The sequence below is a fragment of the Marmota monax genome, unplaced genomic scaffold, assembly GCF_021218885.2.
Source record: "Marmota monax isolate L192 unplaced genomic scaffold, Marmota_monax_Labrador192_F-V1.1 WCK01_AAM20220418_F8-fsc00056, whole genome shotgun sequence".
Taxonomy (NCBI): Eukaryota; Metazoa; Chordata; class Mammalia; order Rodentia; family Sciuridae; genus Marmota; species Marmota monax.
The window spans coordinates 2,380,451-2,406,829 of NW_026695212.1; the positions used below are offsets into that span (position 1 = coordinate 2,380,451).

Consider the following 26,379-nt stretch of genomic DNA (forward strand, 5'->3'; position numbering starts at 1 on the left):
AGCATAATCAGGGATATTTTATAGGATGAACATGGAAGTAAACTAAATATATATATATATATATATATATATATATACACACACACACACACACACACACACACACATACATACACATACCTGATTGGCTACAGCTAAGCATTTTCTTTATTTGCATATGGTCTGATAGGAGATTTAGTTACATAGCCAGGTGGCTGGTTGACTGTGATTGGAGCTGTTATTTTTTTTCCCCTTAACTTAGTGTCTTTGTCCATTTTCAGTTGCTATAACAAAAAACATGAGTCTGGGAAATTTATAAAGAAAAGAGATTTATTTCACGCAGAGTTCTAGAGGCTGGAAGTTTAAGTTTAAGATCAGGCTGAAAATCTAAGATCAGGTGGTTACATCTATTCAGCATCTGGTGACTGGAGAAAAAAACAGAAGGACAAACAGCCCATATGAAAGAGAATCAAAAGGGATAACATTACTTTATAATAAGTTTACAATTTTTTTTTTCTTGGTACCAGGGATTGAACTCAGGGTCACTTGACCACTGAGCCACATCCGCAGTCCTACATTTTGTATTTTATTTAGAGACATGGTATTACTGAGTTGTTTAGCACCTTGTTTTTTGCTGAGGCTGACTTTGAACTCGCCATCCTCCTGTTTAAGCTTAAAGTTTATAATTTATAATAACTTGCTCTGGAGGTAACTAATCCAGTCCCTCTAGAGCAAGAACTCATTCATTCCCACGACAGAAAATTAGTAACATATTTACAATGGCTTAACTCCCTTGACCTGAACATCTCTCACTAGCACCTCTTCTGCAGTATTGCCACATTGAAGAAATGAAACTGAACATGAATTTTGGTAGGAATAAACCATATTCAAATTATAGTGGTCAGTTATAAGAAATACCTCCAAGTTCAGCTTTAGTTTGAAATAAGAGCTTTGGGTATAGAGATAACCTCAGGCTGATGGCTTCCTTTTTTTTTTTTTAAACACATCCATAATGTTTTGTGACTCTACAAAAAAGTCATCATAAAGTTACAAGATACTTGTTGTTCCACTTCAAAGAATGTACTCAAAAGGATTAAAAACAGGTATTCAAACAGATATTCGTAGATCACCATAATCAAAGGTGGAAACATCTAAAATGTTCAACAATAAATGAGTGTAAATAAAATGTGGCATACTCTTACAATGTATTTCACATTCATAAAAGAAACAAAGTACTTATATATGTTACAATGTGCATAAATCTTGAAAGCATAATGTTTGATTCTATTTACATAAAATATTCAGATTAGTTAAATTCATAGAGATAAGAAGTAGATTAGTGATTGCCAGGAATTGGGGAGAGAGGGATTGTTTAGTGGGTATGGGGCCTCCTTTGGAAGTGATGAAAATATTTGGGGACTAGAGAGGTGATGGTTGCACAACATTGTAAATGTACTAACTACCATTTGTTGTATACTTTCAGCTGGCTGATATTTTGATACATAAATTTCATATCAGTAAAAAAATATAGCAAAGCAAAACCAAAACAAACAAATTGCTCTGGAAAAATAGAGCTACTTCTAATAATGAGACCAGAAAAATTATTCTTTAAGGAAATGAACCATCAAGGCTGGGTGCTTTTTTGGTATTTGCCTGTTATCCCAGAGGCTTGGGAGGCTGAGGCAGGAGGATCACAAGTTCAAAGCCAGCTTCAGCAATTTAGTGAGGTCCTAAGCAATTTGGTGAGATCCTATCTCAAAATAAAAAATAAAAAAGACTGGGGATGTGGCTCAGTGGTTAAGCACCCCTGGTATCCCTCTCAACCCCCCAAACAAACAAACAAAAAATCAGCAGTATATTTATTTGAACCGAATGTTAGGTTTCATATCATTACATACATGATCCTTTAATGTAGATTGATGTCATGACTCTAAAGGGCAATATAGTGACAAATATCAGGAACTGGGAGAAAGAAGCAGGGGAGCAATGTGTTAGTAATGTGATCCAAGCTTTATCAGTCTTTGATGAGCAGGATTAAGGAAGGAACAAAATTAAAAGCATCCAGAGGAAGAGATGGGCTATCTTTCTGAAATCTGTTGTAAATGTGTCCTTCAATCAAATTTTGAGAAGCTGTTGAGAAGGAGTGAGTTTAAGATTGCACTCCCTGTCAAGTATATGGGTACAGTTAAGAATAGGGCCTGTAAGTCTGGAAGTAGAAGTAAGATCCATTGGCAATTGAGAAGAATATGGGAAATGAGTAGTGACAGGGCTGAAGCTGAGAAGGTTCTCCTGAGAAAGTGTCTTGTCTGTTCAAACACCCACCCAACGGGGAATTATAAACCCACATAATTCCCTTCAATAAATCATGTCATGGTATCCTTGGGAAGGAAAAGTGTTTTTGTTGATCAGATGAAACCATGTATATAGAAGTTCTTATGAAATATAAAGTTATATGTTAAAATAATAAACAACAAATTTGTCATTTTCATGTACAGTATTTATTCACAATTCTCAAAAAATATTTATTGAATATTTAATGTTTGCCAAGTAGGGTAGGCAATGTTGTCAACATTAAAAAAAAAAAGAATAAATTGAGGTTCTGAGAGCCTAAGATTTGCCCTAAATCACTTAACTTGGAGACAGGAGGCCCTTGGTTTCTAGTTCATTTTAAACCTTACTGCCTCCAACGGCTGAAATGACCAAGAATTACGTTTACCAAAGCCCTCAATATTCATTATATCTTAGATATGATTATTTAACACCTTGGGAAGAGTTTCAGCATTTCTATTTCTGTCTGTGCTATAGCATTTTAATTGCTATTACACAGAGTATTCAGGAGGCATGCTACTAAATGGGATACACACAATGTTTGCCTTTATATTCATTGAGTGAATACTGTGTATAAGGCATGTTACTAACGGTTAAGCAGATAAAAATCTCACTTAATCCTTAATATAATCTTCTGAGGAAGGCTTTTCGTGTGAGAGAGAGAGAGAGAGAGAGAGAGAGAGAGAGAGAGAGAGAGATACATACACTAAGGCTCAGAAACGTAAAGTAATTTACCCAAAGTTACATACAGAAATTGAAATGGGGGGCTGCTGGGGGGTTGGGGTTGTGCCTCAATAGAACACTCTCCTTGCACTGCGAGACCCTGGGTTAGATCCTCAGCATCACACAAAAATAAATAAGTGAAATAAAGGTATTGTGTCCAACTACAACTAAAAAATGCATATTAAAAAAAAGAAATTGAAATGGTCCAACAATCTTTATAGAAGGACATTTAAAGTTTCACGAAAATCAAAGCCTAAACCAATAGATGTGTATGATTCTTACCTGAAGAGCCAACAGGGTGTGAAACAAATGTTGAGCCAAGAATAAGAGACAAGACTGGGTCCATATTCAGTTTTAATTTCAAAGCTCACAGGTTAACCACTCTATTTTGAGATATAACTCCGGTAAACTTATAATAATTTGGTTCTCTATTCAGATAATTATGTTAATAAAATTTTGTGGCATCATCATAGCCATTATAATTTATTGTGCCAAACACTGTTACAAGTGCTTAACAGTCATAGATTAAGGACTATTTGTAAAAAAATTTTAAAATCTAATCTGATTCAGGTAGCTATTCCATTTGTAAATTTTAAAGTCTCAATGATAAAGGAAGTGATCCTCCAAATAGAAGCTTCTTTTGAGAACATGGCAAGCTTTTGTTGAGAAGTAAAACGTTGAGGTAACCAAGTATTTTTCAGAATCCAGGATGTAGAAAAGCTAGTAACTATGCTTTTGACTGGCCTTTTTTTTTTCTTTTTTTTTTTTCTGTGCAGCTGTGTATAATGTAATGTGTAAAGTAATTCTTTTGACAAAAAAATTGTAATGTTTCAGATATTGTGCTAGATGCTGTCCTGTAGCTGCTAGGTTTACATACTAGAGAAGTGTCTGCCTTGATAGGCTTTTAGGAAATGGGAAGCGATCTTTACCAAATTGGGCAAGTTTCTCCTCTGCGACTGCTCTGTAAGTGAAAAGGTAGGATTTCCACGTCCTAACTGGCTTTGTTTTTTTTTTTTTTTTGACTTTGTGTGAAGGTTTATCTGCCTTTCATACCATTTTGCTTTGCAATTCATTAACTTATTCAACAAATGTTTATTGAGCTTCTACTAGTGTTGTAATAGAAGCAAGGCTCTCTGTGCATGGCGCTTACAGTCCAAAGGAATAAGACAATAAATAATTTTTAAAATAAACAAAAAGTATTTATTAATAATTAACTATTGGTTGGAAAAACGCTAAGCAGTAAATTAACAGGATGATGTGTTCTCAGAATCCTAAAATGAAGCAGACGACAGTCTCTTTCATTTCCCAAAATGACGACCTTCTGAGGTCATCACATTTTTAAAAAGAAAAAAAAATGTTAATAACAAATCAAATAGTGAATGAATAGCTAGCATTCTTGAAAAGTGTATTGTAACTAGCCTATTCAGTGTCTTTTTGGAATGAGAAGGGAAAGGTTTTTCAAAAAGAGCAGTGAAAATCTTTTTTTATTTTTTTTTAAATTTTAAGTCAAGCGGAAAGACAAACCGAAAAGAACCTAGAGCCAGAGAGGAAAATTGCCAATCTTGTCTGGCTCTAAAGATTTCGTCTCTGGACTCCCTCAGCAGCGGGAATCTGGATGAAAAGAAAACTAATGTCATGAACTTCAAGGCAGATTCCCTTTCGATTGCGACCGCGGGTGGCAGAAACCTGGGAAGAGGTCAAGGTGCGGATTAGAAAGAGACAGCTCACGGGGAAGGCACTTAGAAGGCCAGGGTTGAGAACTGCAGGAAAGGGAGCCAGACCGAGGGGGTGACTGCGCAGCCACTTCAAGGTGAGCAGTGGAGAAACACTCCGCCGCGGGAGTTCGCGCTGCTCAGGTGGCCCTTTCCAGCTCAGGTGAGCTCCTCCCGCGCCTCCCATTGGCCGAGGCGCCCGTGGCGCTGGGAGGGCGACGCAGCCCGGTCTAGTTCAGGGTCTAGGGCGGCGCGTCACTTCCGGTAGCGCGGAGCTTGTAAAACACCCTGGAGAGAAAATGGCGGCGGCGGCGGCTTCGGGGCCCCAGCAGCTCTCGGATGAGGAGCTTTTCTCTCAGCTCCGCCGTTACGGCCTGTCTCCGGGCCCAGTGACGGAGAGCACCCGTCCGGTTTACCTCAAGAAGCTGAAGAAGCTTCGAGAGGAAGAGCAGCAGCAGCACCGGTCTGGGGGCCGCGGCAACAAGACGCGGAACAGTAATAACAATAACACCGCAGCCGCCACGGTCGCCGCCGCGGGATCAGCGGCGGCGGCCGTGGGGATGGGGGTCCGGCCGGTCTCGGGTGACCTCTCCTACTTACGGACCCCTGGGGGCCTGAGCCGAATCTCGGTCTCGGGTCCGGAGAGCCCCCTGGGAGGGCCCGGGGGCGCCTCGGCCACCCCCGTGGCTGGCAGCAAAGTGCTGCTGGGCTTCAGCTCCGATGAGTCGGACGTGGAGGCCAGTCCTCGGGACCAGGCGGGCGGCGGCGGGAGGAGAGACCGGGCTGCGCTCCAGTATCGCGGGCTCAAAGCGCCGCCGGCGCCCCTGGCCGCCAGCGAGGTGACTAACAGCAACTCGGCCGAGCGGAGGAAGCCCCACTCGTGGTGGGGGGCCAGGAGGCCGACGGGTCTGGAGCTGCAGACCCCGTTGGGGAAAGATGGAGCAGCGGAGGACGAGGAAGAGGAGGGAGAAGACGGGGAGGAGAGGGACCCCGAGGCGGAGGAGCCACTGTGGGCGAGCCGAGCAGTGAATGGTAGCCGGCTTCTCCCCTACAGCTGCCGTGAGAACTATTCGGACTCCGAGGAAGAGGAGGACGACGACGTGGCCACCAGACAGGTATTAAAGGACGACTCCCTTTCCCGGCATCGGCCCAGACGGAGCCATAGTAAGCCTTTCTCCCCGCTGACTGCTAAATCTGCCGGCAGCCGGCGGGAGACTTCAGTTCAGGGAGGGGGAGGACTCGCGATGAATGACAGGGCGGCGGCTGCTGGGAGTCTAGACAGGAGCCGAAACCTCGAAGAGGCAGCGGCGGAGCTGGGAGGAGGGTGCGATCAAGTGGACTGCAGCCCCATTCCTAGATACCGTGTTAGCGCTAAGAAACTGGCCCCTCTCCTGCCCCCACCACTTCCTGACATGGACTCAACCTTGGATTCATCTACAGGCTCCCTTCTTAAAACCAATAATCACATCGGCGGTGGGGCCTTCAGTGTGGACTCCCCCAGGATTTATTCCAACAGCCTCCCTCCCAGTCCGGCTGTGGCCGCCCCAACTTCACTCAGGATCAATCACGCCAATCATACCGGCTCCAATCATACCTACCTGAAAAACGCATACAGCAAACCGAAGCTTTCAGAACCAGAAGAGGAACTTCTCCAGCAGTTTAAACGGGAGGAGGTGTCCCCAGCAGGGAGTTTCAGTGCTCACTACTTGTCAATGTTTCTCCTTACTGCTGCCTGCTTATTTTTCCTAATATTGGGACTGACTTATCTAGGAATGAGAGGAACAGGAGTATCCGAGGATGGAGGACTCAGTAAGTATTAAACCCGGTGGGTAAGGTTACGAAGAGAACCGTCACTAGTGGTCTGCTTTAACTGCACTTAGCATTTTACTTGAGATGACTTTTACCTGCAAGAACATGGCTTAACAGTGAAACAGAATGCATGTGTCATCTTTCTTTAAGAACAATATTACCGTTATCAGTATGATATCTTATGACAGTTTTTAAGTTTTTCTGCATGATGAAATTCAAAATAACTTATAAAAGAACAGAATATTGCAAGCTTGTTAGTAAAATGTGTGTTACTCAATTTCGTTTTAGCCTTAAATAACTGTGCAGATGCCAATTATTCAATGGGTTTTGAAGTATTACAGAGACATAAATACAGTGGGTTTTTTTTTTTTTTTACAAATTCAATTGTGATTCTAAAAGGCTGTGTATTATCTCTTGAAATTTGGGTTAAGTGTTTTCTAGAATGAAGTATATGTTTAGGTAGTTCTGTAATTTCCTTAAAGAGAATGAATACTTAAAAAGCAGCAGTGCACATCTCTTAATTGCTTCCCTACCTCAAAGTAACTCACCTCTCACCTGTGAAAGAGTAGTGGTGGGACATTAAGGGAGCTTACTGTCAGATTTACTTGGATTGGTTTCTAGGCCCTGCTATTTTACTTGCTTATTGACTGTTGGCAGGTGTGTTCATTCATTCTTTAAGGCAGCATCTTCCTCTATGCTGAATAATCAGGAAACAGCAGTAATTGTATCTGCAAAGGAAATAAGGATGGAATAAGTGGTGTGCACTACTTCAGATTGGATAGTCAGAAGAGGTGCTATTTGGTTAGACCTGAAGCCTGAGGAGAAGGCCTTGTGGAGAGTCTGGAGAGCACTCTGAGCAGAGATTATAAAAGGGGAAAGGGCTTGAATTGAGCAATAGCCTTTCTGTAGGTAAGAGTAGAGAATACCTTTCCCAATCTATAAACTGATGTAATACTGATTAGGATGAAGCTTGTGAAGATTAAAAGAGAGAAAGTAAATTAGTGTATAATGAACTGCTGAATACATTTTTCTCAGTGTTAGGTCCTTCTGTCCATTTTCTGCCCATCCCTCCAACATTTGGCACTGGGGATTATACCAAGGGGCACTCAACCACTGAGTACATCTCCAGCCCTTTTATTTTTTATTTTGAAACAGGACCTTGCTAAAGTTGCTGAGGCTAGCTTTGCACTTGGAGGTCTTCCTGCCTCAGCCTCCTGAGTTGATGGGATTACAGGTGTGTGCCACAGTGTCTGGCAGATTTTCTGCTCTTTTCTCCCAGTATGAATTCACTGCATTGTGATTTGTATTAAAAATTTGGCTTATTAAATCAGTTTTATTTCAAAATAGAGTGAAAGATGCAGTTAATTGACCCAAAATAGCATATAAGTTTTGATTTAGATAATAACCAATTCCAGGATGGTCAAATAATAGAATATTACAATATTGCTTAATTACAGGGGTTGCAAGAAGAGTGAAATCCAGCACTTACTTAATTTGTTTCCTGGGAGCAAGAGTGATGTACTGTGTCTTGCTGCAAATATTTGGGAGGAAAAAAATAAGGGCACACTGGAAATTAAACAAATAAACTTCACATAAATGACTGCCTATCAGTGGTACCTATGGGCATCTGTTTCTCTAACAACAGTGTGATCTGGTCATTTATTTTTTTCTTTTTGGGTTCTGGGGATTGAACTTAGGGGCGCATAACCACTGAGCCACATCCCCAGCCTTTTTTATTTTTTAATTTTGAGACAGGGTCTAAGTTGCTGAGGCTGGCTTTGAATTTGTGATTCCCAGCCTCAACCTCCTGAGCTGAGCCTTTTTGATTGGTCATTTTCTAAGAACTAATTGCTTTACACACATTATTTATAATTCCCAACAACCCATGAATGCATGTGGTGTTATTCTCATTTTATCGACCAGGAAGATGAGACTCAAGTGATTTAAGATATGTACCCACAGTTTGGTTTGGTTTCAGATTTTTTTCCAACTGTGAAGCCCTTTTTCTTAACACTGTTTTTCTATATTGTTAGTAGAGAGCTTTGTAGATAAGTGTATCTTTTTTGTAGATAAGAGTATCTTTTTATGATTAAGGAAATAATTGAACGTTTGGTAGGATTTCCTACAGAATTACTGATTAGCATAATTCTCAAGATGAGAATTATCTTATTCACATCCTTTTTATCACTTTTAGAATGAATAATTAAATGCTATGCACTAAAATTTCAAGTAGAATAGGATAGAAATGCTAGGATTTTTGGTACTCTTCTCCATCAATATGTAAGAAAGGAGAAGATAAAGTGTTTTGCATTTAGCAATTGATAAATGTGAGATAGCTTGGATGATGGAGGTTGGGAGGATGGAGTTTTAGAATTTGTGTGAATCTAAGAGGTTGGGAGGATGGAGTTTTAGAATTTGTGTGAATGATCTTGGCTAAGCTCCTTAGCGCTTGCATCTTATTTTTGTATGCCAAATGAGATAGCAATATTTGCTGCCCATGGCATTGTGAGGATCAAACGAGATAATTAAGTAAATATAAGGTGGTATTATTCAGAAGTTAAAATGAAATTAGTTGATTCCTGGGAAATTACAGTAAAAATGTAATGAAGTAGTTGTTTCAGTAAATGATATTTAATAGTGCATTTCTTAACTGTTTGACTTTTATTAACTTCATTAAGTACACATTGTAAAATTTGATGCAGAAATTTGAATCAGAGTGTAATGAATCCTTACAATATTTGACACACTGTGTACTCTAGTGGAAAGAAGTACCTGCTGGTTTAGTCTGGTCACCTAATGGTGTTAAGATCTCAAACGTGAATTATTTTTACTGCATTCATTTATGTATTCTGAATTGTTTGTTATGGGTTCATTGGTCAAATAGGACTTGAGGAAATAGATTTTTTTTGAGTAATAATCTCACCAGAAAATTGTAGGTTATATGTGAGAGTAATTTTTAATAAGCTTTTATTGTTTATTATTTCATTTTATCTTTTGAATTTTTTCATTAGTTTTCTATTTTTATTAATTAAATTACTTTAGTACACTGCTAAGTTGTGGTTTACATACCTATAAATGGGGACGGATTAGATAGTCTCTAAGTTCTTTCCAACTCCAAGTTTCAAGATTCTAACTTTGAGCTACTATTCAAACAACCCAAGATCAGCCTGCAGTCAGATTGTTTTTTCCCACTGGTCATTAGATCATGACCCACAAAAAGAAAATATAAAGTAGAATAGATTGACTATCTTAGGCTTAAATGATTGTTATTTAAAATTCTTCAATTGCAAAAGACATGATTCATGTAGAAAATTTTGATAGAGATGAAGCAAAAAAAAAAAAAAAAAAAGAATGGGTATAGTATGTCCTCCTTCTAGTGTCATGCTCATTCCTGGTACAAATATTCAAATATTAGATCCTTTCAAAACTTTCTTAATCCTTTTAAAACTTTCTTAATTTTTTTCATGTAAATGATGTGTGTGTAGATTTTCTTTTAGCTACAAAGGGCTAACTGTACCAAACACAATTTTAAGATATATGGTGAACAATATGTGGATATGAGGAAGATGAAATCTCTTGGAGCTGACCTCCTGGGGAGAATGATGGACAAGTAAATAAGAATATCAGAGAGTCCTAGTTGTTAACACAGGAAATGCTAGTAACTTTGGGGCTGGTGTGAAAATACACAGATCTCTCTAAGGGGGGGTGACATTAGAATTGAGATCTGAATGACTTGAAACATCCTAGCCATTGAGAGGGATAAGGGCATTTTGGTGTAACTAACAGAAAAAAAAAATACCCCTGAAGACCGAATAAGTTTGCATGTTTTGATAGATTAGAAAGAGTGGTGTTGCTGGGACTTAGTGAATCAGGAGGAAAATGGCATTAAGTGAGTTCAATGGTTAGGCATGGGCCAAGTCATAATGGATTTAAAGACCTTGAGGATTGTGCAAAGGAGTCTGGACATCATACTATATGTATTATCCAACATTTTGTGTTTTTATTTGTTTTTTAAATACTTTTATTGTGTCATGGTTGCTTTTCAATATAATCTCACTCAAACTTGAATCTCAGTTGTCTTTTATCTGCTCTGTGACTTTACTAGGAACTTAATTGTTACTTATTAAAATTTAAAGATGATAATACCTGCCTGAGGATGGCTTTAAGCACTGTGTGAGATAATGTATGTCTGGCACATAGCAGTCTCTTAGTAGATGGAGATCACATTAGTATCGTTGGCACAAATTCATTACTCAGTAAATATTTGTTAAATAACTAATCACCTATCAGATACACAACACAGTGGTCCTTAACCACTTAACAGGCTTTACATTTGTGGATTCAACTAATTGCAGATCACAATGTTTGAAAAAAATCTCATTGAACATGTATAGATTTTTTTCTTGTCATTATTTCCTAAACAGTATGTATCAAAACTACATCATGTTTACATTTTTTAGGTATCCTAATCTTGAGATACTGTAAATATTAGGAGGATGTATGTAGGTTATACACAAGTATTATACCATTTTTACATAAGAGAGTCAAGTGTCTGTAGATTTTGGTATCCTCTGGAGGTTCTTGAACTAATTCTTCATCCATATTGAGGAGCCACTCATCAACTCTTGATCACTCAGTAAATTGGTTATCTGTTCTGTACCTGGGAAGAATATTTAAAAAAAAATTATTGCTGTAGAAGTCTCCACTCCATTAATAACAGTCACAGAAAATTGTTAAGAAATATGTAGGGTATTATGTGATGAGGGCCACACTTTTATAAAAGGCAAATCAGTCTTAAATGATCAAAAGCCCTGAATTCCACGTTTGGACTTTATTCTGTAGGTTGAGCAGTGGGAACCAATGGAAGATTTTAAAGCAGAGAAACAGCATGATCAAAGAATAAACAGTTGGTATGGTTAATGAAGTGACAGGGTTGGAGGAAAGGAGTGGTGTGATAAGCACTGGTGTTATGAAACCTGTAGGAGTTGATAATTGTGGAGATGGAGGACCTATGAATGAGATAATCTATTTAAAGAAAGAAATATACTTGGTGACTACTTTATCTCTTCTTTCTTTATACTCAAGAGATAAGGATTATTCTGTATCATGAGCCTTTGTGACAGAATGGTGATACTACTGAGAGGAATTAGAAATGTGGAAGAGAGATCTTGTTTGCAGAAAGATGGTCTAGAGAAAATGAGTTTACTTGAGATGTATTATTTGAGCTGTTCAAGTGGAAATTGTCCTGTTAGATATTGTAGATAATATAATTGGAATAAAGATGAGAGATTGATGCTGAATGTGATGACTGGTACTTTTTACTAAAGGAATAGTTACTTTCTGAAGGGGTGTGTGTGTGTGTGTGTGTGTGTGTGTGTCTGTCTGTCTGTCTCCAAGTGTTACAAAGAACATTTTTTAAAAACTATAAGTGTACTTAAAGTAAAACTAGCCAACGGGTCCAGAACTTGGTATCTACAACTAATGTGGGATTAACAATTTTGAAAAATAAATTGTTGCTCTTATTCCTGAAGAATGAAAGCTGAGTATTATGTTTAAAGTATTTAGAAATTGACTACTGTTTTGTAAAAAAAAAATTCCTAGACCTCTAATACTATTTCTGTGAAACCCGGAAGTTTTCATATGCTAGTTTAATGACTTCAGAAATTTAAGTGTACTTTATACAAGTGTCTTTCACTTAAAAATTATCTATAATTTAAAATTAGAAATCATCAGAGTGAAAATGTGTACATCCCCACATGTATATCCATAGAGCCTTGTTCGAGGATACATTGGCAAAGAGATTATGTTTGGGTACAGGCCCTTCAACTTGCTAGCTTTTTTTTTTTTTTTTCAACTGAAGATAAGTTGTTCAATTACTGCAAACCAGTATTCTTGTCTGTAAAATAAAGTTAAATGAGAATTAATGAAATAATGCATGGAGAACTCAGTATGTGCATATAGTAATAATAACAGCAGCTAACCCTTATGTAGTGCTAACTATGTGCCAGACAGTGAGCCAAACAATATTATAATCCTCAGGTATTTCTCCCTCAGTAGAAATAAAGAGATGGTGAGAAGTTAAGGAACTCGCCCAGGGTTTTGTAGGTAGTGAGAGCAGAGGCAGGGTTTGAATTCAGATAGTGGCCCTTAACCACTCTGTTGGATTGCATCTTATTGCGTATAAATACACAAGAACTTCATATATGTTCTCTATGATTTTTGTTATCCTGAAAATTATGTCATTATCTGGAGTATGGAGGGGGAGAAGAAGATTAATGTATGAAATCCCCAAAGTAGTAGGAATAGTCTGTGAAAAGAAAGTACAAATTTGTACTCATTCAACAATTAGGAATTGTGTGGGACTAATTATGCTTCCTTAAGGTTTAAGATTCACTCATTGATATATGGAGGAGGGGCATCTGCTATAATATACAAACGATAATACATAATATGATATAAAACTATAATATAATTTATACTTTTTCTAATTTTTTAAAATCTGCAGTTTTAAAACTGGTGGGGAAAATGGTCTCTAGGTTTGCATTATTGCTGTGAAATATTTTTTTCAGTGTTTGTTTTTAAGAGGTAAAGACCTTTATATATAGAGTACTTGAGTTTTCCTTTTTTTGCTCCTTTTAAATTAGCTTTGTATTTTTCCTTTATATTCATTTATTTTAATGGAAATGAAGTATTCTACAATTTCAGGAACAGATATTTTTAAACATTGTTTTCTTTTTTTTTTTTAAATTTTTTATTGTGGGTTGTTCAAAACATTACAAATTTCTTGACATATCATATTCCACACTTTGATTCAAGTGGGTTATGAACTCCCACCTTCACCCCATACACAGATTGCAGAATCACATCAGTTACACATCCATTGATTTACAAATTGCCATACTAGTGTCTGTTGTGCTCCGCTGCCTAAGCAGGTGTGAATGACTTGGGAGGCTGAGGCAGGAGGATTACAAGTGTGAAGGCAGCCTGGGCAACCTTGTGAGATCCTGACTCCAAAAGTAAAAAGGACTGGGGATGTAGCTCAGTGGTAGAGTGCTCCTAGGTTCCATCGCAGTATTGAAAAACCAATTTTTTTCCCCATGATTCCTCAGAATTGTGAAGTTTTAAAGCTAGCTTTACTTGTTCGTTAATAATTCTACATTGACTTTACTACTTGAAAAATATAAGTTAAAGCAAATGTAACTTCAATGTAAAGAGATATTTAGTTTAGTTTATAGTTTTAAAAAGTATACCTTTAACTACTATAAATCTCCTCCAAATTATATCATAAATAAATAGTTGTAACTGTTTTATGAAAATTTTATTGCTAGTAATAATCCTGTATTTCTTACATACTAAAAATTGTTGCCATTTAATTTGGGAACACAACTCCATAAAACTGGTAACTGTTGTAATAATTATTTACTTATAACTTTAGATTTTGGCTTTCATATTTAGGATTTGTTTTTAAGATTTAAATCGAACCAGGTAGCATTAAAAAAACAACAAAAGGCAATTTGATTAATACTTTATTAAAACATTGCTGTCAAAAATAAAAAGAATTAACCAGGAAAAAGTGCTTAGGTTTTAGTATTTACCTAACATTCCACAGTCAAAATTTATTTTTTAAAAACGTTTCTAAGGAATTTAGAAAAATATCATAAAAATTATACAGACAGTGGTTATAATGTCTGAAAATAGAATAATACACCTATCACATGGAAGCTCCCGTGTAATTCTTCAGATATCTCAGTTATCTTATTTCTATAGGTATAGAGTTTAAAATCATACCACTTTTTTTTTTTTTTTTTTTGGTCTGGGTAACTGATTTATTGTTCTGCTTTCCTACAGTTTTTTGCTTAAAATGTTTTTGCAAGATGATTTCTGGATTCTTTACAGCTGTGTTGATATCGAGTGGCAAGCCAAAGTTTAGAAACAAGGCTTGGGTACAAAACTATGTAAGAGTTTAATTCAGCTGTTCTAAAGTAACGGGGTCCTAAGTGTGCATGAACAATTGTTCTCTTGCCCTGAATGTGATGTGAATGGAAAAAAATCCTTTAGGAGTAAGTAGATATTTTAGTACATAGCAGAAAATTAATTTTTGTTTTGCAGTTAGGAAGCCCACATAAATATATGGATTTGCTGGCGGTGGTTAATTCCTGAAAGCACTTTGTACTTGCAGAGGAAGCTTTTTCCCTGCAGGAATTCAGGTATAATTTTCAAAAGTTATATATGGAGATTACAGCTGAAGTTAATTAGGAGTGGAGATATTTAAACATATCTATTTCTCCTAGCCTCTGGGCTGTGGCTTAGAACCTTGGTCATGGTCAACCTTATTAATGATTTCTTCTAATGATATCTCCCGTGGGATTTCAAATGCTTTCTTATTTGATTTAATTTGCCTGAAGAAACATTTCTTGTTTCTTCTATTCACTGACTCAGATTTTTATTGAGTATCATAAGTGTGCCAAGTAATACCTGAAAATAAGTATATACTTTTTAGAACCATGTGAATGATACTCTTCTCTCAGACATATTGTCCCTCTGCCTCCACTTCGTGGCAGGGTTTTTTTTTTTTTTTTTCCTAAACATTTATTGAAAACTTTCTATGTATGAGCGTTTTCATTTTCCTGAGGGTAACTAATAATATCCCCATGAGAAAACTGAAACTTAAGAGGTTTGTCCAAGACCTCATAGCTGAGTGTTATGCAGCATTTGAGTCCACCATCTCACTTGAGAGGCTACTGTCTTTATCTACTGGCTATGGTAGTTATTTAGGCTTTATCTTATTTATTTTATTTTATTTTTTAAAGAGAGAGTGAGAGAGAGGTAGAGAGAGAGAGAATTTCAACATTTATTTTTTAGTATTTGGCGGACACAACATCTTTGTTTGTATGTGGTGCTGAGGATCGAACCCGGGCCGCACGCATGCCAGGTGAGCGCGCTACCGCTTGAGCCACATCCCCAGCCCGGCTTTATCTTATTATCAGCTACTGTTTGGCCAAGTAAGTTATTCAGTCTCTGGGTTGATATCTGTCAAATGAGAGCATAGTAAAAGTAACTTTACAGTTTCCAGCCACTGTTTTTTTTTTTTTTTTTTGTAGGGAACTAATGTGATGTCTGTAGAAATGATTTTGGGAAATTTGAAATGATATAAACTGTATTTTAATATGATTGAGTTAGGATTTTCTAGCTGTAGTAACGTAATTTAAGTAATACATGTTCAACACTGTGACTTAATAAGTAATAAGAGAGTTGGTTAAATTTATAGTCCTTATTAGTATTTTTAAACCTTTCTCTAAGAGTTTTTGGGCTGGGGCTATAGCTCAGTGGTAGAGTGCTTGCCTAGTAAGTGTAAAGCACTGGGTTTGACCCTTAGCACCACATACAAATAAACAAAGCATGCTGTCCATCTATAACTACAAAAAAAAAAAAAAAAGAGTCATTGTTTCACATTGATTAGTGTCTTATTTCTAGAATTGAAAAAAATGTTGTTTTTCTAACTATATTAATATAATAGGTGATGAAACAAAACTTGAAACTAGACTTTAACCTGACTGACCATCCTAAGATAAATTTGCTGGTAGGAAATGATAGATGATAGATCTTTAATTCATAACATAGCACTGAATTTGAGGCAGAAAAACATTTCTTTAGAAAGTGTAAGCTACTGTTAGTGTTATCTATGGAGCAGACAGTGCATATAGTTGGTAGAGAAGGATGGCTTGTCACATGCTGTTCTTCAGCTAATTTGTAAGATAGCATAAGTACTATTATCAAAGTGGGAAGATGAGGTGTGTCTCTATGAATAGGCAATAGATTAAATGAGAGTAGGAGGTATGAAATAAAATGTATTTTAAAAATATGATATTAAAATCATACTACTTAAATGGAAGGAATTTAAAATGTATTAGGATCTTCAGTCTTCTAGATAATTCATATGAAGCACATAATGAAATTTTCACCCAATTTTGCATTTGAAACTTTAGCAATGATGTGATTTGTTTAGAGCAGAACTGTTCAATAGATATATAAATATAGTATAAGTCACACCTGTGATTTTAATTTTTCTAGTAGTCACATTAAAACAAAAAGATGATATCAGTATTAATAATATATTTAATCCACTATAATTCAAATAGCATTTGACATAAACCAATATAAAATTTGTTGATGAGCCATGCGCGGTGGTGCCTGCCTGTAATCCCAGCAGCTTAGGAGGCTGAGGCAGGAGGATTGCAAGTTCAAAGCCAGCCTCTACAATTTAGCAGTGCTAAGCAACTCGGTGAGACCCTGTCTCTAAATAAAATACAAAATAAGATTGGGGATGTGGCTCACTGGCCAAATGCCCCTGCGTTCAATCTCTGGCACCTGCTGCTGCCCTCTAAAGAAGCTGATGAAACATGTTCTTTTGTACTAAGGCATCAGAATCCGTGTGTATTTTATACTTAACAGTGTAACTCAGTTTAGACTAGTCATGTTTTAAGTGTTCAGTTGTGGCTTGGTTAGTGGCTTCCCTGTTGAACAGTGTGTATCTAGATTCCCTCAGTTAAGGACTTACATTGTTGGTTTTAATGAGTTCTAATGATTATTAATTTTTAAATGATTACAATGTGGTATGCATGATGTTTTCTACATTTTTTCCATTTAATCTTTCTAATACTAGACATTTTGTTATAATTTTATAGGTACATATAATGAGGTATAGAGTTATTAATTTGTTAAAAAGGCATTCTGTAGCAGAGCAGGATTTACAGTTAGATCTAATCCTAAAACCCTTGTCTTTGTACCCTAAGGGCAACCAAATTCCTGCTCATACATTTTCATAAATATTCAGTTACATAATTATAAACTAAATTGTAGACATCCACCTCAAAAGAAGAATAATTATATACAAATTTATATCCATTTAAATATTTTCATGTATATTTTACATATATATTCATATTTGTATTCCTATATATGATTAAAAATATTCAATCCCTAAACTAATCCTATTTTACTACATTAGTCCTACACCTACTAATATGCCTCAGAGAAACCTCTATACATATAAATCATAACATTTAACATGAATGTACCTATGTATTTGGGGATATAAGTTTATAAATTCACATAAAAACCCATAGATATTTTTCATATATATGCTCATTTCCATAGACATAACCCAGATTTCACACGTAATATAACAATATTGCTTACCTTAAAAATATCCATAGATACAAGTGTATATATATTATATATATATATTTGATATATTACCTCTATATTCATATTTATATTCATATATATTGATATATATGTTACAAAGGTAACCCGTCTTCTCAACCAAAGCTGTAACTCAGAACTAAACCTAACCCTACCCATAGTTGTGAGGCTTTTTAACAAAAATTATAAATATTACTGAATATCCATATATATTTTCATATATGTATTCTGTATTTGTTTATATACCTTTACATATATGTATGTAACCTAATGACAACCCAAATCCTACCCATAAATTCTCATATATATTCAGTTACAAAATCATATCCTATATTTTTCCAAAAATTTAAACATCCATCTCAAAAGAAAAATAACTATATACAAACCCATATCTATTTAAATATTTGTGTATATTTTTACATATATATTCACATTTGCATTTATATATATGGATAACAGTGTTCAAACCCAGTATTATTGTGTTGTGGTCTATTTGATTTTTGAAGTTGAGAAGGGTTTGTTTGATGTATGTAGATGCTCCATTGTTTGGGGCATAAATATTTATGTTTTGTTGATGTATAATTCCCTTAAGCAGTATGAAATCTCCTTTGTCCCCCTTCTGATTAACTTTGGCTTGAAGTCCACTTTATCTGACATGAGGATAGAAACCCTTTTTGTTTACATGATCCATGTGAGTGATGTTTTCTTTCCACCCTTTCACTTTCAGTCTTTGGATGTCTTTGCCCAGGAGATGAGTCTTTTGCAGACAGAATATTGTTGGGCCTTGTTTTTTAATCCAACTGCCAATCATTATCTTTTGATGAGGTTAGACCATTAATATTCAATGTTATTGAGATATGGTTGTGTTCCTGGTCATTTTGTTCATTTCTAGTTTTTAATTTGAATTAGTTTCTTTTTGATTGACTATTCCTTTTAGTATAGTTCCTCTCTTTGCTGGTTTTCACTTTTTTCATTTCATCTTCATGGAATATTTTGTTTAGAATATTCTGAAGTGCAGGCTTTCTGGTTGTGGATTTTTAAAATTTTTGTTTATCATGGAAGATATTTATTTCATCTTCAAATCTGAAGCTTAATTTTGCTGGAGATAGGATTCTTGGGTGGCATCCATTTTCTTTCAGAGCTTGATATGCGTTATTCCTCCTAGCTTTGAGGATCTGCTTTGAGCAATCAGCTGAGATCCCTATTGATTTCCCTCTATATGTGATCTGATGTTTTTCTCTTGCAGCCTTTGCAATTCTATCCTTATTCTGGATGCTTGGCATTTTTATATAATGTGTCTGATTTTGTTGTAATTTTACACATTTGGGGTCCTATAAGACTCTTGTATTTGGTTTTCCATTTCATTCTTTAGCTTTGGGAAATGTTCCTGATATTTCATGGAAAAAATTGTGCATTCTTTTGGTTTGTATTTCTGCGCTTTCATCTATCTTAATAAATCTTTTTTTTTTTTTTAAAGAGAGAGAGAGGAAGAGAGAGAGAGAGAAAGAGAGAGAATTTTTAATATTTATTTTTTAGTTATCGGTGGACACAACATCTTTGTTTTATATGTGGTGCTGAGGATCGAACCCGGGCCGCACGCATGCCAGGCGAGCGCGCTACCGCTTGAGCCACATTCCCAGCCCTATCTTAATAAATCTTAAATTTGGTCTTTTCATGTTATCCCATATTTCGTGGAAGTTCTGTTCATGGTTTATTATATTCTCTCCATGGTCAACTCTGTTCTCAATATATTTTGTCTTCATTGTCTAAGGTTCCATCTTCCAAGTGGTCTAGTCTGTTGGTGATTCTTTTCTATCGGTGATGCTTTCTATTGAATTTTTCATTTGGTTTATTGTTTCCTTCATTTCTAGATTTCTTTTTTTCCCCCCAGAATCTATCTATCTTTATTGAAGTCATCTTTTGCTACCTGTATTTGCTCTCTTACATCATTCTTACTTTGCAGATCAGTTTAACTGTACATTTTAAACTCCTTCTCTGACATTTCTTCCACTATGGTGTCCATGGATTCTATAGTTGGAATATCTTGGTTTGCTTGGCAGTTTGTTCCCTTTCTTTTTCACGTTGTTTGTGTGTCTACCCATCTAACAGTATGGATCTGAGGGAGTAGAGTTTCTACCCTGTGGATTTACAGTGTCTCTGAAAGTTTCCAGTATCTCACTGTTTAGGGGGAGACAAATAACAACAATGATCAATGCAAACAAGTTACAGAATAAACCAAATAGTTTCTACTGTGACCTCTACAATGTTAATTATCACAATAAACAGAAATGATATGATCATTTATTGCCTATAATAAAAAATAGCAAGTTTGCAGAAGGGTTAACATTTTCAAATGGTGAACAGGGAGAGAATAGATGTGATATAGGATGTGATGATTATAAGAGGAGGAGAGAAGACAAGTAAAAGATTAAAGTAAGAGTGAAAGAGATTGGCTGTTAGCAGAAGGAAAGAGACAGGGAAACAGAAAAAATTATAAAGCAAAAATTTTAAAAAATTAAAAATAAAATAATACAAAACAAAACTAAAACATACATTTTTGTGAACATCTAGTTATATTACTAATGTTTTGTGAACATCTAATTATATTACTAATCCATGTAATATAACTGGCTTTAAAAATGCTAGAGATAAGAATAAAAAAATAGAAAATTGTATAAATGTGCATGTAGCTTTAAGGTCACAATTAATCAGTGAAGAAGAATTAAAAAAAATAAAAATGAAAAGAAAAAAAATCTTGATGAAAATTGGAGTTCAAAATATGCTCAGCTTCTCTTTTCAGCAGTTTTAGGTAGGGTCTTCTGGAGTATGATGCTCCAACCTCTGGATTGCTGGAGTGATAGAAGTAATCCCATAGATGGGTTTGGTTAGGTGGACTCAGCCTCTTTGCTGAATGCTAATTGGTCTGGAGATTATAAATCAGCGTACCTCCGTCATCACCCAGTATTTCCTGGTCCACGCTGGAAGACTTTACTCCAGAGAGCTCCCCTAGGTTCCACTCGTGTGGTGGGGGAGCCACTTCTTTGTCCCCTACATCATCTGCAGACTCCACCTTTCCTGGTCTTGGGTTCAGTCTCCAAACAGTTTTTCCTGCCCCTGCCATTCCGAGTTCCCAGTGTATCTCCCAGCTGGTCTGTAAGCAGTCAGATTGGGAGCGGGAAGGGTAGAGCTGGGTGGGTTTTCGTTGCTAGTTGTACCCTGTGGAAACTCTCTCCACATTTGATTTTCTTCTGTTCACTATGTTATGCAGTGTGTGTTTACTGGACCTATATTTCCGGCCAAATTCTGGTTTGCCAGGAATTGTGTCTCTCTGTTGCTGGACCTCTCAGTGGAAGCTGCAGAATGATTCCTTCCTTTGTCCTCCCTTGCTGCCTGGAGAAATGGCAGCTTCCCCCCCCCCCCCCCCCCCCCCCCCCAAGTATTGTGTAGCAATTCCTTCAGGTTTCTTGGGCAATGTCCTTGGTCTCTAAACACTCTGTACCTAGACATGCCATGGGTCTCCCAAAAATGTGGGTTTTCTAAATTCCTTATCCCTCTACTGTGCTCATGGAGGGATCCCTCTGGCTGGAGCTTCTGGCCTAGCTGTGGTAACAGCAGAGCCACTGGGGATTTTTTTCCCCTTATTTTATTATGTCCAACCTCCATGTCTCAGGTCTGCTTTGAATGTCCAGTTTTAAGTTCCAATAATTCTCCCCTCCCCTCCACTTTTTTTTGTTCACCCACCTTGGGGAGAAGTTGCCTGTCTATTGGTTTCACACCTTGGAGCAGCCAGGAATGCAACCTTCTCTATTCTGCCATCTTGGATATCTCTCTGCTCCAGAGATTTTTAAATTTTAAAAATTATACTAGATTGAAGTTAATACAAACGTTTTTTAATTATGTCAAGAAGGAAAAAAGGGTAAAGTATTTCCCAATTACTTTGAAAATATTTTGCATCTTTAAATAAATTTTATATTATTTGGATTGGAAAATGGGAGAAACCTGGGCAATTTAGTGTCTTGCTTGAATTTTATTTTGGACAGAATATCAGTCTGAATGCATTTTTTAAAAATAGGTGTGCAACATTCTGTTGAGTTGGTAGAAATTGCTTTTCTTTCTTTTTCTCTTGTAAACACATACTACATTCTTTAAAATTCTTTTTGGTTAATAATTTCTGTAGAGATTAAAATAAAGATGCCAGAGTTCATCAGTATCTGCTTAGTGATAAGAACTATAGTATAAATATTAGAGGGAAATAAATAAAACTATGTAAGCATGTTTTGGATGTTTAAAAAAAGATTAAATAGGCTATAGTAGGGTGTACAATTTGAGAAAAAGAACAAACTGCTTAAAGTGGAAGAAATTCTGACAAGTCCATCTGCTAGCTAAAGAAGGCATAACATGAATATAGATAAATAATTTTTTTGCACTTTAATTTACAAGGTCTTTTACATATTTTCTTCTGTAGTCAACTCTACCAATTTATTACAGTGTGGTTGCTATGCTTTTGTTTTTATGTTTTTGCTAATAAATCCAGGTTCTGAAGGAAGGGAGGTTACATGAAATTGAATAAAAGCAGTTAAATTTAAAATCAACATTTTTGCCGCCTAAGATTATCTTAGGGTTTGAAGGAGTTTTAGAAATCATTAGCTCACACAGTGGAATGTGGGAGTATATAATGTTTTTGTTGGGCTCTTTTGGTCATAAAGACAGTTTCAAGAAATTGAGGGTTTACTGTGAGGATGCATGTAAACTCAAATCAGAAAAGCTTGAGGAGTGAATTAAATTGAAAAACTCGGTCTGTGTATTTGCAAGTGCCTCTGTCTTGGTACTGTGTTAAATTTTGCTTGCATTATTTCATTTAATTCTTAAAACTCTCTTGGTACTGTGTTAAGTTTTGCTTGCATTATTTCATTTAATTCTTAAAATTCTAAGAACCAGGTATTACTGTTTCCATCTTTAGATGAGGAAGCTGAGGATTAGAGAGGTTAAGAAACTTATCTAGAGTCAGTAAATGGCAGAACCAAGAGTTGAATACAGATACTATGACTCTCACTATAGAATCTTTGTACTTAAACTATATTATCTGCATGATCTTATGTCTTCTCAAAGAGTTTTTTTTTTTTTAATTTCCTTTGAAGTTGTTCCCACTTGCCCTTTGAAAAAAACAAAAAGCTTGATATTCTCCTAGACCAGGAGCTCTTAAAACAGTGATCCAGTGATCCATAAATCTTAATGAAGCAATAAATGGACTCCGGGTGAACAGTAACTCCTTGAAATGTATGAAAAGTTTGGGGAAAAAATGTGTGTGTGTGTGTGTGTGTGTGTGTGCGTGTGTGTGTTTGCATTTTGTGAGAGGGACGGTCCACAGATTTTATTTAATTCTCAGAGAGATCTGTGCCTTCCCTAAGTACTGAGAATCACTCACTGCACTATCAGTTACACTAGGAAAGGTTATATGAGTTTTCATTTTTGTGTCTCCTAATACCTAGATTTTGACTATTCAAAAAGTATTTGATGAATAAAGTTAAATGAATAGAGATAGTGTTAGCTTTCCATCCATTACTGTAACAAATACTTAAGATAAATCAACTAAGAAAAGATTTATTTCAGCTCACAATTTTAGAGGTTTCAGTTCTTGATTGATTGACCCTGTTGATTGGGGACTGTAGTGAGATAGCACATTATAGCAGGGAGGCTTTGGTGAAGCAAAACCATTTACTTCATGGCAGGGATGTGAAGGAGAGTCAGAGGAATGGTCTAGGTTCCCAATATCCCCTTTAAGTTTACTAGTGACTGGAAGACCTCGCACAAGAACTTACATCTTAAAAGATTCCCCTACCTCTCAGTAGGACCACAGGCTGAGGGCCACAGCTTTCACACATAGACCTTTTGGGGACACTTATTCAGACCATAGCAGACATTATGTAGGGAGATTAGTCCTAATCCAAGTTTTCAAAATGCCTTGCGTGTTTTCTTAAAAGAGTACTAATACATCAGTCATACATAAGTTTAAATTTCAAGTTCTGGTGTATACTGATTGCATGAAGTAAAGAGCATGAAGCAAAAACTAAATGTGTTCAAAAATTCCATTGAAAGCATGGTCTGTGTATTTTATATGGTCTCTCAAAAAGGACATTTGTTTTTCTTCAGTGTAAGATTAGATTTTCAAAAATACTTAATGAAGCATTAAGGACGATTATTTATCTTTAAACATTAAAATCATACTCGGTGCTTCAAGTATACTGTAAAAGCTATATGGAAACTGAGAGTAGCTTAAGAAATAGCATAATATTAAAAGAACATAAAACTTTTGACAAATCAAAAATAAGAAGTCATGAATTGGGCATCAGTTAGAACCAGAAGAGATTCAGAAAGCTCTATTCCACAGCACTGTAGGCAGTGAACATTTATAGCTGAATGTGGAAGAGAAATTCTCTTTGGTTAGTATGAAAAAACCCTAGTTTGAGGTTAGTTGGCAATTTCTAATAGGTTAAATTTATGTCTCATTTTGCTGCTTACATTGAATTGGGTTTTGGTTTACTTATGTTGGAGCTCCACTTACAGAGATAAGCTCAGATTAAGGACTTCCTTATTTGCTTGACAGTAGTTATATCTCCTATCTCTAAGTTATGTCTAGGTCACTGAGTAGAATGGATGAGGAATTGCATGTATCATTTTTTTAAGCATTCCTTCACATGGTACTCATTTGTATTCTCCCACTTTGACATAAGTAGAAGTTGTAGAAATTAGAAGATATTAGATGAGAATTGATATGCTTCTATTTTATGCTGTATGTTTTGTCTGTTGTGTTCATATAGAAGCATAGTTTTACTCCAAGGTTCTATATAACCAACAAAAGTCTTACTTAGCCTGTTTGCCACATGTCATAACTGCTTGAATGGTTGTTTTATCCAGTGGTTTTGTTTTTGACTTACTGATGACATTTGTAAATGTCTCTGTTTGCTAAGTAACTTTTCATCTGTGTCTACTCTCTTTTAGAGCTAAGGTCAGAAGAGATGTGACTTTTAAGCACATTTCTCAATGATAATCTTAGCTTCAAATTTAGTTCAGATGTTCATTTTGGTCAATCTCTGCTTTGTCTAGACATATTAGGCCCTTTTCCATTTTATCAAAACAGTATTCCTTAGTCCTGTTTGATGAGTGAAATGAAAACTGTCATTAGTATTTTTCAGTCCTAATTACATCTTTTCCTCTGCAGACTCTCTGGTTTTCTTATTTGCATATTATCTATGTGCAACACAAAATTAAATTGGTGATAGTCATTTAAGATTTCAAGCATATGCATTGTAATTTAGACTGTTACTGTCTTAGTCTCTTGAGCTGCTATAACAGAATACTTGAAATTGAGTATATAAATAACAGATTTATTTATTTATTTATCTATTGTTTTGAAGGCTGGGAAGTCCCAGATTGAGTGGCTTGCATCTGGAGGGCCTTGGTGTATCATGCGTGCCCTCTCTTGCTTTTCTACCTTCTGCCATAGAAAAAGTTGACTTGCTTTTATAACAAATCCTCTCTTATAATAATATATCCACTTCTGCATGATAATGTAGAGCCCTCATGACCTAATTAGGTAATTATCCTAAATATCCCATCTCTCAATTCTGTTATATTGGGGTTTCAATTTCTAGCACATTAACTTGGGAGACACATTCAAACTCTAACAGTTACTAAGTTAGGCACCTACTATATTTAAAATTGTATGGGAAATTCATGTTGTTTTATTGCATTGCTCTTGAGATAGGCTGTATAGTGTATCCCAGATCCCTTTTGGGCCTCCGAATTCTCCTTTAGCAGTATTCTTTCAGAACAGACCTTGTTATAATGCAAGTTTCACTTGTAATCTTGTAACGTAAACCTTGAGAAAGTGTTACAGTCAGTCTCTAGTGTGTAACAGTTAATGTTTAAAAATCTCTTAGAACAGTGAGCTGCCATCATATTTAATAAATTACAGTATTTCATTAGCATAAACTCCTCTGAGTGCCAAGTTAATTGTCACACAGATGCCTGGTATTATTTATAGATTTGTATCTAACCTTTGTGGGTCGTCTTATTTTTATTTTCTATTCACTTGTCACTCTGCAATAATTTAATTTAACTGCCAAATGTACAAAAATAATTTTCAAGAAGAAATCTGTTGAAAGTACTGAAAGGCAGAACACTCAAAAGTTTTGGACCTTGAGCAGTATAGTAAGTAGACATGCTGCTTTGTCTTTATTTGAATATGTTCTATCTACTGTTTTTCTTTCCAGCATTTGGGAAAACTGCAGGCACGTCTTTGGCAAGTTTAGATGGAGATAGCAGCCTGATTGTTTCCTTTAGAACTTTGAGCCACTGAGATTTGTTTTTGTATGAAGGCTCAGGGTGTAGGGAATTTATTATTAGTTTTGTATTTTATTTCAAATTGTTGATATTTTCTTTAAGTCTGAAAGTCTTTGTTCAGAGTAAACTTTTTAAAAAAAATTTTTTAGTTGCTGATGGACCTTTTTTATTTTTTTTTTATTAGTTTGTATATAGTGCTGAGAATCAAACCCAGTGCCTCACACATGCTAGGCAAGTGCTCTACCACTGAGCCACAACCCCAGCCCGCAGAGTATACTTT

General features: G+C 36.1%; 1 protein-coding gene across 1 annotated transcript in view; it reads left to right on the forward strand.

Moving 5' to 3' along the window:
• Window positions 1-4,998: 4,998 nt before the first annotated feature.
• The window catches only part of Lemd3 (LEM domain containing 3), a 65,605-nt gene continuing 44,224 nt past the window's right edge, over window positions 4,999-26,379 (forward strand). The window contains exon 1 of the mRNA XM_046430706.2: window positions 4,999-6,551. Within this exon, the coding sequence (XP_046286662.1) occupies window positions 5,042-6,551 (1,510 nt within the window). The 5' untranslated portion in view covers window positions 4,999-5,041. The remainder of the gene's footprint in view (window positions 6,552-26,379) is intronic.